Source organism: Saccopteryx leptura, chromosome 1, assembly GCF_036850995.1.
Source record: "Saccopteryx leptura isolate mSacLep1 chromosome 1, mSacLep1_pri_phased_curated, whole genome shotgun sequence".
NCBI lineage: Eukaryota > Metazoa > Chordata > Mammalia > Chiroptera > Emballonuridae > Saccopteryx > Saccopteryx leptura.
Genome location: NC_089503.1, coordinates 71,319,839 through 71,334,009, shown reverse-complemented (window position 1 = coordinate 71,334,009; position 14,171 = coordinate 71,319,839). Strand labels below are relative to the sequence as shown.

The 14,171-nt window shown below is 42.2% G+C and overlaps 2 protein-coding genes across 22 annotated transcripts in view; both read left to right on the top strand.

The window, feature by feature from the left end:
* SYTL2 (synaptotagmin like 2) overlaps positions 1 to 1,374 on the top strand; it is a 128,228-nt gene extending 126,854 nt beyond the window's left edge. For all 21 annotated transcript variants that reach the window (XM_066370005.1, XM_066370128.1, XM_066370118.1 and 18 more), the window contains one exon: positions 283 to 1,374. In XM_066370005.1, the coding sequence (XP_066226102.1) occupies positions 283 to 428 (146 nt within the window). In that variant the 3' untranslated portion in view covers positions 429 to 1,374. The remainder of the gene's footprint in view (positions 1 to 282) is intronic.
* An 8,206-nt stretch (positions 1,375 to 9,580) lies between these two features.
* Positions 9,581 to 11,414, top strand: CCDC89 (coiled-coil domain containing 89). The gene has a single exon (XM_066360706.1). It carries the CDS (start codon positions 9,617 to 9,619, stop codon positions 10,727 to 10,729), a length of 1,113 nt encoding a protein of 370 aa, XP_066216803.1. The 5' UTR covers positions 9,581 to 9,616; the 3' UTR covers positions 10,730 to 11,414.
* The last annotated feature ends 2,757 nt before the right edge of the window (positions 11,415 to 14,171 follow it).

The window sequence follows — 14,171 nt, the reverse complement described above, 5'->3', positions numbered from 1 at the left end:
TGCCTGTGACGGGATTGTCATCTAGCTTTTATATGACTGTGAAGGGGAACCATTACCCTGGGAGTAATTAGAGTACTCATCTCAGATGGTTAAACAGTTCTTTCTTATATTGAGTCCCACATCTGTCCTCCTGATAATGTTAAAACTCTTCCTAGCTGACTTCCATTGGTGATTATAATTAAAGAATGACTCCCCCTTTTTTTCTCCCAATGAGCTATTCCTTTCTAAATGCAAATCTTCTTCTTCATCTTCTTCTTTTTTGTTGTTGTTGTTTGTTTTCAGGTAAAAGCTATGGTACTGAAGTGGATTGGATGGACTCTACTTCAGAGGAAGTTGCTCTCTGGGAAAAGATGGTAAACTCCCCCAACACTTGGATTGAAGCAACCCTGCCTCTCAGAATGCTGTTGATAGCCAAGATTTCTAAATGAACCCAAAGTTCACTGGCTCCTTCACTAAAAACTACTACACAGGTGGAATCTGATCTTGACAATCTGACTGTGTGAACAGAGATCCTCACCTCCTCTCTGTTGGCACTAGTGAATGAATGCTCCACAGCATTTTGAAGTCAACCTGCATGTGCTTCTTTGGTTATAAGACCCAAGAGATTTAAATAATAACAAAATGTATAAAGTATCTGTGACTCCAACATTACATTAAAGAAGATATATGAGAAAGCGAGGAAAATTCAACTGTTGCTTCAAAGAAAAACCTGCCAAAAAATAATAAGCGTGGAGTGTCGTTAATGGGAAAAGTTTTCTCGTTGCCATCATATACTTCACACCAGCTCAGCTGCAGTTAGGAGAGCCTGCCTGCATCTTGACCATCAAAATTCCTTACGGGAACTGTCAATATGTAGGTTATGGGGGAAAAATGATAGAAAGATACTCCTATGTGGGGGAAAAAGGCAAAATATCAGTGATGATAAAGAATTTGACTTTAAGAAAACTATTTTCTTTGTAATCTCTATTAAAATATGAAATTCCTTATTAGGCCAATGGAGCTGAATTAACTGCATGTATTTTCTGTTTTGAGAAACTGTTTTCTCTTTTCCCGGTGTTAAAACAGTCTCAAATGTGCTTTGGTGCCACCCACTGGTCAGAGGTGGAATTTAGTTTGGGGCTTGATTTTCTCCTAAGGTAGGTCTCAAGCCTGTATTTTGTAGGAACAATATATATAAAATTGCATATATAAGATTCTGTTTTTCTTATAATGCTATGGTATGAAAGCAGCATGAGACTGGTCACAGATATGCTTTACAACAATGTTTTAATTAGAATATAAGTTGTTAAATTATACTGTACTTCCTATATATGTATAATTTTCATAAAGAATTTTGTAAAAACCCTTAGAATAAATTATTATGATTTAACTGTATTTTCAAATTAATTTGAAGTCTTATTTTAAATAAAATACTTTCTGTTAGGAATCCTAAAAAATTCTGCTAGGCTAATATTTCTCCAGAGTCTGGATATTATTTCTTCTAAGTGGACACTTCTGGCTATTTTATTAACTGCTTTTGCTTTTAAAGAGTAGTTGAAAATATTTGAAGATAAGTTAACATTTATTCTTTAAAATTTTTTTTTAATTTTATCGATTGATTTTACAGTGAGAGGAAGAGGAGGAGAGAGAGAGACAAAGAGAGATTGATTTCTTCCCCTTATTTATACATTCATTGGTTGATTCTTCTATGAGCTATGGCCAGGGATCAAACCCACAACCTTGGTGCATTGGGATAATACTCCAATCGACTGAGCCACCTGGCCAGGGCCTACCGTTTATTCTTGAAAAGTTTTCCACAGAGACATTTTTGGGTCATATAATAGGCATCTAACGGATGTCAATGAAAACAACTAAAGTGCTTGCCTCCTCTCCCAAACAGATAAAACGTTCTACACACTTGCCAACAAGAGCAACTAACCTCTAGACCAGTGGTAGTCAACCTGGTCCCTACCACCCACTAGTGGGCATTTCAGCTTTCATGGTGGGCGGTAGTGGAACAACCAAAGTATAAATAAAAAGATAGATTTAACTATAGAAAGTTGTTTTATAAAGATTTATTCTGCCAAACTTAGTGAAAATCCGACATAAAGTACTTGGTAAGTAATTATTATTATATGCTTTAACTTGCTGTAACTCTGCTTTATAAATTTTAGGTTTTTTTGTTTTTTTTTTTCATTTTTCTGAAGCTGGAAACAGGGAGAGACAGTCAGACAGACTCCTGCATGCGCCCGACCGGGATCCACCCAGCACACCCACCATGGGGCGACGCTCTGCCCACCAGGGGGCGATGCTCTGCCCATCCTGGGCGTCGCCATGTTGCGACCAGAGCCACTCTAGCGCCTGGGGCAGAGGCCGAGGAGCCATCCCCAGCGCCTGGGCCATCTTTGCTCCAGTGGAGCCTTGGCTGCGGGAGGGGAAGAGAGAGACAGAGAGGAAAGCGTGGCGGAGGGGTGGAGAAGCAAATGGGTGCTTCTCCTGTGTGCCTTGGCCGGGAATTGAACCCGGGTCCTCCGCACGCTAGGCCGACGCTCTACCGCTGAGCCAACCGGCCAGGGCTGCTTTATAAATTTTATAAAGTAAAGTTACTTCCCTACTTTATAAATCACCATTACTGTGGAACCAGTGGGCGGTTAGAAAATTTTACTACTAACAGAGATACAAAAGTAGGCGGCAGGTATAAAAAGGTTGACTACCCCTGATCTAGACCAACGTCTTTCCCACTGTCAAGGTCTTTCTTGGGGTGTTTAGTCTAACTCTATTTCTTCTTCTTGCGCTGACCGGAGTGGGGGGGGGGTAGTTCTAGATGAGCTGAGTGGAGGCACACCTCCAAGGTCAGCCTGGAACAGTAACAGAAGTGCAGTCCTGTTCCAGCATCTGCCACTTCACAGTATGCACAAGCTACATTCTCAGCACTTCTATCAGTTACCTGCTCAGCCACCTCCCAGCAGCCAGCCAGCGCCAAAGCACTAATGAGACTGGTTCTAGTATCTCCCCAGCTAGCAGTAGGACTGCCTGCCTCCTTGAATATTTTGATCCCTGACACCAGAGTGAATAATAGAAACACCCTCTTCCCATCTGCCCTTCTGACTGCCTCAGGACATGCAAGGGGATTTCATGTCACTTTTTTTCCCCTTCTGGTAAAGAAAACATAATCATACCTGAAATCTTACATGGCTACAAAGAAAAGGCTAAATGGAACTTGCATGCATTATAAAGTTCTGAATTCTTTAGTGGACTGAGGTTGACAGACTTGAGTCAGTGGGACTTTTAAGCAAAGTTCCTATTAAAACTTTAATTTTTTTTTTTCCAACTGGAGACATCTCCTTGAACTGCAAATTTTAGAGCTTATTATTTTTACACTTTTTTATTATTATTATTCAGAAAACCAAACTGGAAATAATCCCCGAAAAGGAAATTTATTAAAAATCTATTGTTAGCCCTCAGAATTCAGTATTGTAGGAGGTTATTTTGGGGCCTCATAGGCTCGAACCAGGAACTTAGTACTATCTTTCAGGGAGTGAGAAAGCCCTTGGCTTTCCACAGTCTCTTGGCTAAAAGCACTTATCTAGGTTCAGTTTGAGAGTCTCTGGGAGAGACTGAACAGGCTTGGGTCATGTCCTCATTTACTAGACCACTCATGTGGCCAGGAATGTCTAGAGGAAGATCTTATGGCTGACCCTGCCTGGAAGAAGTATATACCCTGTGGCCAGGGAGACGTGATGCATTATCAGAGGAATAGGGTGTTGTATAGACATGGGTGCTGAAGAAATCAAGAGCTGTAATTTGTGTTTCCTTCAAGCAAAAACATTTCAAAATTCCATTATTGGAAAAAAATTAGGTAATATTTCAGAGAATCACTGCTGACTCTTTCCAAAGAGACCTAAATTTCCCCATTCGCCATGACTGCAGCTTCTAAGTAGGTGGTGAGGATCCTCGGAACCCATGGACTGCTCACATAGCCTAGGAATCTACCAAAAGCATGACAGCTGTTAGTCTAGGATAAATTCTTCCAGAGAGCCATCGCTATGTGTACCAGGGAACTGGCTAAGACTTCTTCCTTACATGTCTCTGTCATCCATATTCACCATACAGTTAAAAATCCCTGAGTATCTGCCTTCGCCCATACTCACTCCCATTCTGCTTTGGGATTGCTCTCCCATCTCCTTTTTGTCTCCACTCCCTTCCAGTCTGATTCACTAATTTCATAAGCTTGTTTCATAAAACAAATGTCCCCACATTTTGACCCAATCACAGGACATCCCCTCCACTTATTTGGCTAACTTGTTCCAAAAGAACTGGTTCTCTTTCAGCCTTACAGAAGGAAGGCTCATGCTACCACACTCAGTCAGGATGGGGGATCAGACTTCAGACCATTGTTCCCCTATCTTTATTCTTCAAAAGGAGTGATGTGTCTGATTTAGCCATAATTATGTTACCAGTTATCAGACTGAATTGCTCTTTTTCTATTACTCATCTCCATCATTAGGCTGTAATTATCTTAACAGCTGGGACTGCAGCATTGGACATAATAGTTTCTTAGTATGTGAACTGAATGAATGAATTAATGAGCAAATGAATGAAGTATGAACTGATGACCATGGGCTTTGTTATCAAAAAGATCTGGTTTTGAATCTGGCTCTATCACTTACTCTCTGGGTGACCTGGGGCAACTTGATTAACCTTTATATGCCTTAGTTTCTTTGTTCCCTGTAAACTATAAAATGTGGATAAAAATGCCTATGTTTCAAAAAGATTGTTAGATATAATTAAATAAGAGAACATGTAAAAATGACTAGTACTGTGTAGGGTATATAAAAGAACTCTGTAAATAGTAGCTGTTTTAAAAAGAGGCATTAAAAGACCTAAAGGCAAATGGAGGGGATGCATTGGTCACCACTAGGAGAGTGTTGGCCAAGTTTTATGACTCTAGGAAAGAAATCTACTGGTTACTTTCAGGTTCAAAGGTAGCTGGACAAAAATGGTGGAACAAAGAAAACAACCATGGTAGAGAGGAACCAAAAGTATTATCACTAAATGGTAAGTTCTTTGAGAAGAATGATGGTATCTGACTTATTAATGTATACTCAGCATCTATACTGCTTTGTTTTTGTTTTTTTGTTTTTTTTTTTTCATTTTTCTGAAGCTGGAAACGGGGGGAGACAGTCAGACTCCCGCATGCGCCCGACCGGGATCCACCCGGCACGCCCACCAGGGGGCGATGCTCTGCCCATCCTGGGCGTCGCCATGTTGCGACCAGAGCCACTCTAGCGCCTGAGGCAGAGGCCACAGAGCCATCCCCAGCGCCCGGGCCATCTTTGCTCCAATGGAGCCTTGGCTGCGGGAGGGGAAGAGAGAGACAGAGAGGAAAGTGCGGCGGAGGGGTGGAGAAGCAAATGGGCGCTTCTCCTGTGTGCCCTGGCCGGGAATCGAACCCGGGTCCTCCGCACGCTAGGCCGACGCTCTACCGCTGAGCCAACCGGCCAGGGCACATCTATACTGCTTTGTACATTGCAAATGTTTGTTGAATAAATTAATGACTGAATATTGATTAGGATCCTGAGAGATTCTTAGCCTTGACAAATCTGTGGATTTAGTGCTATTTAATATGATTTTAACACAGAAGAAATAGAAATTATTTTAAATGTGAAAAATGTATTTAATCAACAAATATCATTGAGCATCCACTATATGCAAGGGACTTAGGCAGAAAGAGGAGGGAAAGTATTCATAGCTCTTCCTCAAGAAAAAACTGCTATTAACATTTTGAGTATTTTTCCGGTCTTCTTTCTTTTAGGAAACATATTCTGTGAATCCATTTAACTATATCTGATAACCATGTAAAGTAATCAGCAAGTAAAATTTTCCGTATATGTATGACCCTTTTATTTAAATGAAGAAGACTAATCTAATTTTCTAGTCACTTGCCTCAACAAATTCCATTGCAGTATATGAAATCAGAATTTAAGGAAAAGTGAAGAAGAGGAAGCGAAAAGTTACAAATAAATTTAGTTCACACTTTTTAAGTCTTTGGAAACCACTTTCATAAAACCTCAATATTTTATAATGAAAGTAGTTATTAAAATTTCAGTTCAAGAAATTTCCTCAGTCTTCAACCTTGCTTTTCCTGTATAAACAAGAGATTCAGGGTTTGGGGCATGATAGCCCAATCTTTGGGACCAAAGGGAATTCTGAAACTCTTCTGTCAGATCAGTTTTGCTTCCAGTGAAATCTGAAGCATTAAAAAAAAAAAATCCATCTAACATCTATACTAACACCTAGGAGTTTTCCTTGTCATTATAACTTGAGAAATAAAATCTGACACCAGAAACCGTGATCACGGGGATTACTAACTCTTCATTGTATGCTTAGTTTTCACAGCATTAAGATCATTCAGTTATCTTTCCAACAAAAGCTTTTCCATGCTGTTAAATTACCTATAAGCACGATAATGTCTAATAGCTAAATAATATTATTATATGAAAATATAATTTTGTTAATATTTTCTCTTTTTGGACATTTAGATTTCCCTTTTTTTTTTTTTTTTTTTTTTTTTTTTTTTAGTGAGACAGAGATACAGACAGACAGGAAGACAGAGATGAGATACATAAACTCGTAGTTGTGGCACTTTGGTTGTTCATTGATTGCTTTTTCATATGTGCCTTGACCGGGGGGTTTCAGCCAAGCTAGTAACCCCTTATTCAGGTCAGTAATCTTGGGCTCAAGCCCACATTGGGGTTATGTCTATGATCCCACGCTCCAGCCGGCAACCCCATGCTCAAGCTGGTGAGCCTGCACTCAAACTGGCAACTTGAGTCCTCAGCATCCCAGGCTGCTCTATCCATTGTACCACCACCTGGTCAGGTGGTTTCCAAGTTTTAGTTGTCGTAAACCATAGTACAATAAAATGCTTCAAGCAAAACTTTTTCTTTCAGATAATATTCTGAGCAAGGTTCTCCCCAGAAGGGAAATCTTTAGTTCAAAAAGCATAAAATGTTGTAAGTTCTTAGTACATTCTGTCTACTGACTTTCACCAACAGTATAAGACAATACCTATCTCGCTATACCTTTACTAGTCCTAAGTAGTCTGAAAATAAAGGGGAAAAGATTGAATAATTTGATAGGTGAAATACTATCCAATTTTAACTTGTATTTATTGGATCACTGATGGGGTATAATTCTTTATCATCTCTGTCCTCTCATCTGAGAATTTATTTATTTTTAAGATGTTAAATGGCTTTTTTGACTTGTACAGGTTTTCTGTAAAAATATTAATCTATTGCCTGTTATATTTATAGTGGATGTTTTTCTAAAGTTGATTTTTGCCTTCAACATCCAGTCAACACACATTTATCTGAGTTTTCCCAGTATACTAAGCACTTGTCTAGTCACTAGGGATAAAACAGACCCAGTCCCTACTCTTAATGATCTCAGGGTTGAGTAGGGGGAGGCAGGCAGGTAAACAGTGAGTGCAATCAGATTTTGACATGTTCCATTAGAAGTACATACAGGCTACAGTGGATGCACTGAAAAAGATGAGTGGTCAATCTTACATGTTGGGACCAGGAAAGGCTTCACAGAGGAGATGATTCTTAACTATAAGATACTGAGCAACAAGGGACAAGGTGGGAAAAGGCATTTCAGGCAAAGGGAATACCTAAGACAGGGCCAGAGAGCTGCTTGGTTAGGGGAAATCCAGTACAGGAGGTCCTCAGGTTATGACAGTCTTAACATAGGGCATTTTGAGTTTATGATGCTCACTCCTATAAAAACTTTAAAAAAAAAAAAGAGACACGAGGGCCTTGGCCAGTTGGGTCAGTGGTAGAGCGTTGGCCTGGCGTGCAGGAGTCCCAGGTTCAATTCCCGGCCAGGGCACACAGGAGGAGCGCCCATCTGCTTCTCCACCCCTCCCCCCCTTCCTTCCTCTCTGTCTCTCTCTTCCCCTCCCGCAGCCAAGGCTCCACTGGATCAAAGTTTGCCCAGGCGCTGAGGATGGCTCTGTGGCCTCTGCCTCAGGTGCTAGAATGGCTCTGATTGCGGCAGAGCAACGCCCCAAGATGGGCAGAGCATCACCTCCTGGTGGGCATGCCAGGTGGATCCCGGTGGGGTGCATGCAGGAGTCTGTCTGACTGCCTCCCCGTTTCCAACTTCAGGAAAAAAAAAAAAAGAGACATGAGTGTTTCAGCTCATGCCTTTAGCATCATACTCACAGATTACATGGGCGAATTAATTTGGTTGCGTGCTGTGGAAGAATATGCAGTACAGTATACAGTACAGTATATTTATGTCCTTTTCCTTTTTCTGTGGCTTAGTTGTGTTTTTATTTTCTAGATTATGATTTCACAACTGTGTTAAGATAGGTAAGTGACTTAGGTTAAGGTGTGTTGCAACTTACACCAAAATTCAAGTTATGTCACTGTCGTAGGAACAGAACTGTATCCTAACCCAAGGACTCTCCTAGGGAGTAAAATGTCAGGCAAGTCCAGAAGAAGGAGAGACTGGAAAGACCTCAGAAGGCACATAATTTTTAAAATTATGCACAACTTTAGATGTTCAACAAAGTCACATTAAGCTTTTCCTTACTCATTTTGTATGTAATGTTTAAACTAAAAAAAGTCTTTTCTGACCCAGAACTTTTATGGTTATTTTTTTCTTCTATTTCCACTTTCAACCTTTTGATTTTATTTTACTCTTTACGTTTAACTATTTAATTCATCTGGAACAGACTTTGTTATATGACGGTAAGCCTCATTTGGATCTTTATCTTCTGTTTTAACGTTTTTCATATCTGTATCATTCATTAAGCTTCTTTCTATGCCCTTATTTTGCTAATGGGTAAAACAGGGAGTACTGAATATTCAATAAAGAGTATTTATTCGCCCTGGCTGGATGGCTAGGTTGGTTGGAGCATCCTCCCAATACGCAAAGGTTGTGGACTTGATCCCTGGTTAGGGTACATACAAGAACAGATTGATGTTTCTGTCTCTCTCCCATTCTTTCTCTCTAAAAATACATTTTTTAAAAAAGTATTTATTCCCACTGGGGGACAATGCTAAGATAAACAAAAGAACTTTTATTGGCATTTGCTCTTTTGCTGAACTGTGTCAAACACTACAGATGCAAACTCACAGCCGATTAGTGTCCTGGCCCTCAGAGTACCACTGCTACTTTGTATTTATATACTGCAATACTCAGCCAGCTGAGTTTTCAAAGACAGTAAAAATTTATTCTCATAACTGAAGTGGGAAGAGGAAGGAGGCAGAGTCACTGGCAGATTGATTTGTTTACACCTACCAGAAATTAGGTGGAGTCAGGTTTCTTGCCCTGAGCTGGCTGAAAATGGAGTAAGGTTGCCACTTCTTCGCAGTGCAGCATAGGCTCTGAGCTGAGAGTTGTGATTGGCTAGAAAGGCAAGCATAACCTGACCAGATTGGTTCTGGACTCTCCAGGTCCCCTTGTTGTTACTTCACAGCATTCTGAAGACCTGCCCACCAATCACAGAGCTCCTTACTGGATAAAACAGCTGCTGGAAAGTGCCGGGAGTCCCTAGCAACACAGTGGCTTTAGAAATCTGAGAGGGAAAGACTGTGAAGTCAGCTGATAGCGAAGGGGAGCACGTATGCCTGAGAATGAGTTGGCTCTCAGGATGGACACGCCACTCTCTGAAGAATCCTTAGAAAGGCAAAACAAAATACTGGACAACCAGGAAGAGGAGATGGGGTTTAAGGAACTGGACGGCCTGAAGGAAGCCCTGGCGAACCTCCAGGGACTGTCCGAGGAGGAGAAGAGTGAGAAGGCCATGCTTCGCTCCCGCATCCACGAGCAGTCCCTGCTCATCTGCATCCTGAAGCGGAGGTCAGATGAGGCCCTGGAGCGCTGCCAGGTCCTGGAGCTGCTCAACACAGAGCTGGAGGACAAGAGGATGCTGGAGGCCAAGAAGCTGAAGGACAAGAGCGAGTATGCCCTGAAGCTAGAGGATCGCTTCATGACCCTGGCAGCCAACCACGAGGCGATGATCCGCTTCAAGGATGAACACAAGAGTCAGAACATCAAGTTGAGAGAGGAGAATGAGAAGCTGAAGCTGGAGAACGACAGCCTCTTCAGCCAGGCTCTCAAGGACCAGGAGGCCAATGTCCTGCAGCTCACTGCCCAGAATGAGACCCTGGCCAAGGAGCTGGAGACACTGAAACAGAGGTATGCCCAGGATGCCTGCCGGGCACAGGCCCGAGAGAAGGAGCTGCAGGAGCTGCGGAGCCGGCAGACACGTGCCCACACCAAGGAAACGGAGCAGCTGCACAGCCAGCTGCAGAGCCTCAAGCAGCAGCACCAGCAGGCCATGGAGCAGATGGCAAAGGCCGAGCAGGCCCACAGCAGCCTGAGCCAGGAGCTGCAGGCCAGGCTGCAGACCGTCACTCGGGAGAAAGAGGAGCTGCTACAGCTGTCCATGGAGAGAGGCAAGGTGCTTCAGAACAAGCAAGCAGAGATCCGCCTGCTGGAGGAGAAGTTGGAGACAGCAGAGGTGGCCCGGAGACGAGCACTAGAGCGGTTTGAGCAAGAGGCGGTGGCTGTGGACAGTAACCTGAGAGTCCGGGAACTTCAGCGCAGGGTAGACAGGATCCAGAAGGCCTACGATGAACTCACGCTGCAGTCAGAAGCCTTCAAAAAGCACAGCCTGGATCTTTTAAGCAAGGAGAGAGAACTCAATGCCAAACTCCGCCATCTCTTTCCATAAGGATGCTTCTGCTTCTTCTGGCCTCCAATTTAGAATTCAAATACTTGTGCCTTCACATGTGGCAAGGGTATAAAGATGGCTTTCCATTTATTTTTAAGCACACACACACACAAAAAAGGCAAAGTAAAACTACTTTACTATGATATTGTTGTCGTTAACTTTGTAAGGCCAACACTAATTTTCAGTCCTACCAATTAGAATATACAAGGATTACCAGATTTTGTTCTGTGTCTTTGAAATCTTTCTATGTTTGTTTTCAGTATCTCTACCTCTTCCATGATGTACTATTTATTCTAAACTTCAGATATTTTCATATAACCTAAGATTTTTAATTGGCAGCACCCACAGATTTAAGTGAATCTTAAATGTGTGATTAAATGTACTGTTGTGAAAAAAACTAGTATTATTAGCCCTTGTAGATAGGTTGGTTTATGGTTAAGATTGTAAGTTATAACAGTTAACAGCATGCTGATAGAATGGACCACTTACAGAAAAAAGTGTCTGATTTTGCAACAGGCTAAAACAATTGCTTGCCCCACCAGCTTTACAGCAGTATCCTATTTTGTTATATTTGCCTTAGCTTAGATAACAAAGATTGAGCCTTAAGCATACTTTATTATAGTCAGTCTACCGTGAGCAGTGAGATTCATATGAGTGTAATCAACCAGTTTTGATTTTTCCGGTAAGCTTAGGTCATATTCCATTTTCTTGGGTTTTTTTTTTTCTCCTTAATAAAAACAGCAGTTAGAGGTTCAAGAATGCAAACATCAGCAGTTTCATTTCATATTGTATAATATACTAATAGACAAAGGGCCCCAATTTGGGGTAACAAGTCATAGCAGGCCAGATATGATACATACAGCAACTCATAGTGATTGCTTTATTTTTATTAGCATGGGTTTTTTTCTTTTTACAATTAGCTTTTTCCATTTTCAAAACATTTAAGAGGAATGTAATATGTATACTTACAGCATTTTTGTAGGAATACCTAAATATGTAATTATAAAAACGAATAATAGTTACATGTTTATATAACTATTGAGGAGATAGTTATAAAAATACAATTTTTGCTTCCTTATTTACCCATATTTAGTTGACATATATACATTATTATGAATATATCTCAAAACATTGTAATGTAGTATTTTTCTCACCCATTTGGTGTCAAGAGATACCTAATTATTAAAAAATATTACTTGGTACTTTTTAAAATAGTTTTCAAGTGTCACCTTACCTCAGACATTTTTGAAAACCTATTTTCTCACAGGTTCACTAAGATTATGGTTTTAAATACAAATTTCCAGGAACCACATCACTGTCTTGAGAGGGCTATTTACTTCCTCTTACTGGTTACTAAGAATCAGAATATAGGCACTAACAATTGTGGTTATCCTTTGTTGAGCCCATACTATTTGTCATTATGCTGAAGCACTTGGAATGGATTGTTTAATTTAATTTTAGGGCCATTCAAAAAGGTAATTATGTTAATTTCTATTTCAAAGAAGAGGAAATGGGAATTTTGGGTAATTTGTTCAAAGCCACATGGCCACTGGGAGCTGGGATTTTGATGACACTACCACAGTGAAACGTTTGTTGACTGTCCCCTGAGTGTTATGCTCTAGGGGAAAGCAAGACAATACGCACGAAAAAAACATGTTTTCTGACTACAAGAGCTCCAACACAGTCTTGTCTAGGGGCAAAAACGCAATTACATACAGTACGGTGTGTTTCCACAGAGGGTGCTATGAGATCCCAGTGAGTAACCCCTGTCTCCCCCCCTAACACACACACACACACACACACACACACACAGCAGCAGCAGCTAACCCTGCCTGGGGATAACAGAAGAATGGTAGAGAGGATTTTCAGAGATCAGGAATGCAGCCCTGGCCGGTTGGCTCAGCGGTAGAGCGTCGGCCTGGCGTGCGGGGGACCCAGGTTCGATTCCCGGCCAGGGCACATAGGAGAAGCACCCATTTGCTTCTCCACCCCACCCCCCCCTTCTTCCTCTCTGTCTCTCTCTTCCCCTCCCGCAGCCAAGGCTCCATTGGAGCAGAGATGGCCCGGGCGCTGGGGATGGCTCCTTGACCTCTGCCCCAGGCGCTAGAGTGGCTCTGGTCTCGACAGAGCGACGCCCTGGAGGGGCAGAGCATCGCCCCCTGGTGGGCAGAGCGTAGCCCCTGGTGGGCGTGCCGGGTGGATCCCGGTCGGGCGCATGCGGGAGTCTGTCTGACTATCTCTCCCCGTTTCCAGCTTCAGAAAAATACAAAAAAAAAAAAAAAAAGAAAAGAAAAAAGAAAAAGAAAAAAGAGATCAGGAATGCAGGAGTTGATGTATAAATTTGTTGTTAAATGTATTAGCAGAATTTCATCAGGTGGAGAAAGGGAGAAAGTTTTGAGACAGCATCATGTCTCATGGAAGTTTTTAAAAAAATGTCCAGAGTATCTGGGGAAACCATAAGTAGTTGGGAGGGGGTGCAGAGAAGCATGTCTACAGATAGAACTGGAAGAGTAGGTTGAGTAGGTTGTGGATGTAGGACAGGTGGTCTTGAAAGCCAGTCTGGATCTTTATACTGGGGGAGAGAGGGAGGAGAGGGGCAAGTGTAGGAATAGGAGCCACAAACCAGCCCTTCTCTTCCCAACCAGGTTTGTGTGGCTCTGCTAAGAGGCCTGGTGTGCATGCTACCAGTGTCCTTATCCTCCCCCACACACACACACCTGCACCCCTGCCCATCCAAACTCTACCCACAGGTCCAGAACAGCCTTCTGGCGGTGCTCTCTTTCTCCCAAGTTCTGTGCACACCCTTCGAGGAGGAAGAGGAAGCCCCTGGGCAGAGGCGAGGTGGGACCTGGAAGTGGCTGAGGGTCATTTGGGAAGGGAATCTTGGGTTGCAATACCCCAGTCTAGTAGAGAACTTGGCCTGCGGGACTCCTCATTAGATGGGGAAGGGTACATCTGGAGGAACGCAGAGATGGGTAAGGTAGGGGGACAGGGGCGTGTGTTCCCTAATATGTGGGCACAAAGGAAGGGTCTCATTTGCCTGGATCTAAGGACAACACTGTTCAGAGTTCTAAGGAGTTTGGATTAGGGTTGAACAATATAAAAATGCCACTTTGTAAGTCACAGATGATTAGATATGAGCCTCTCATAATGTTCATTCTAATACTCTTTCGAAGGATTAACTCTTTCGATGGGTAATGAAGATGGAAAGTCAAAGAAGGATGCCTAGAAAACAACTGAAGAGAAGAATTCACTACATAGACTAAGAAAGTGCAAGGCGTGTGAACCTATGTCAAGTGCTTTTCATGTAGCCCTCATATCAATTCTTCAAGGAAGTTCACTTATTACTCTTCCACGGATGAAAATGTGAGACTCAAATAAGGCAACTTGCCCAAAGCCAGGGAACTCTGGGGTGGCAGGAGTGAGTTTGGACCCAAGCCAC

Bases quoted from the DNA above. Each gene is read 5' to 3' on its own strand.
- CCDC89 (XM_066360706.1), top strand. From the start codon at position 9,617: ATGCCTGAGAATGAGTTGGCTCTCAGGATGGACACGCCACTCTCTGAA.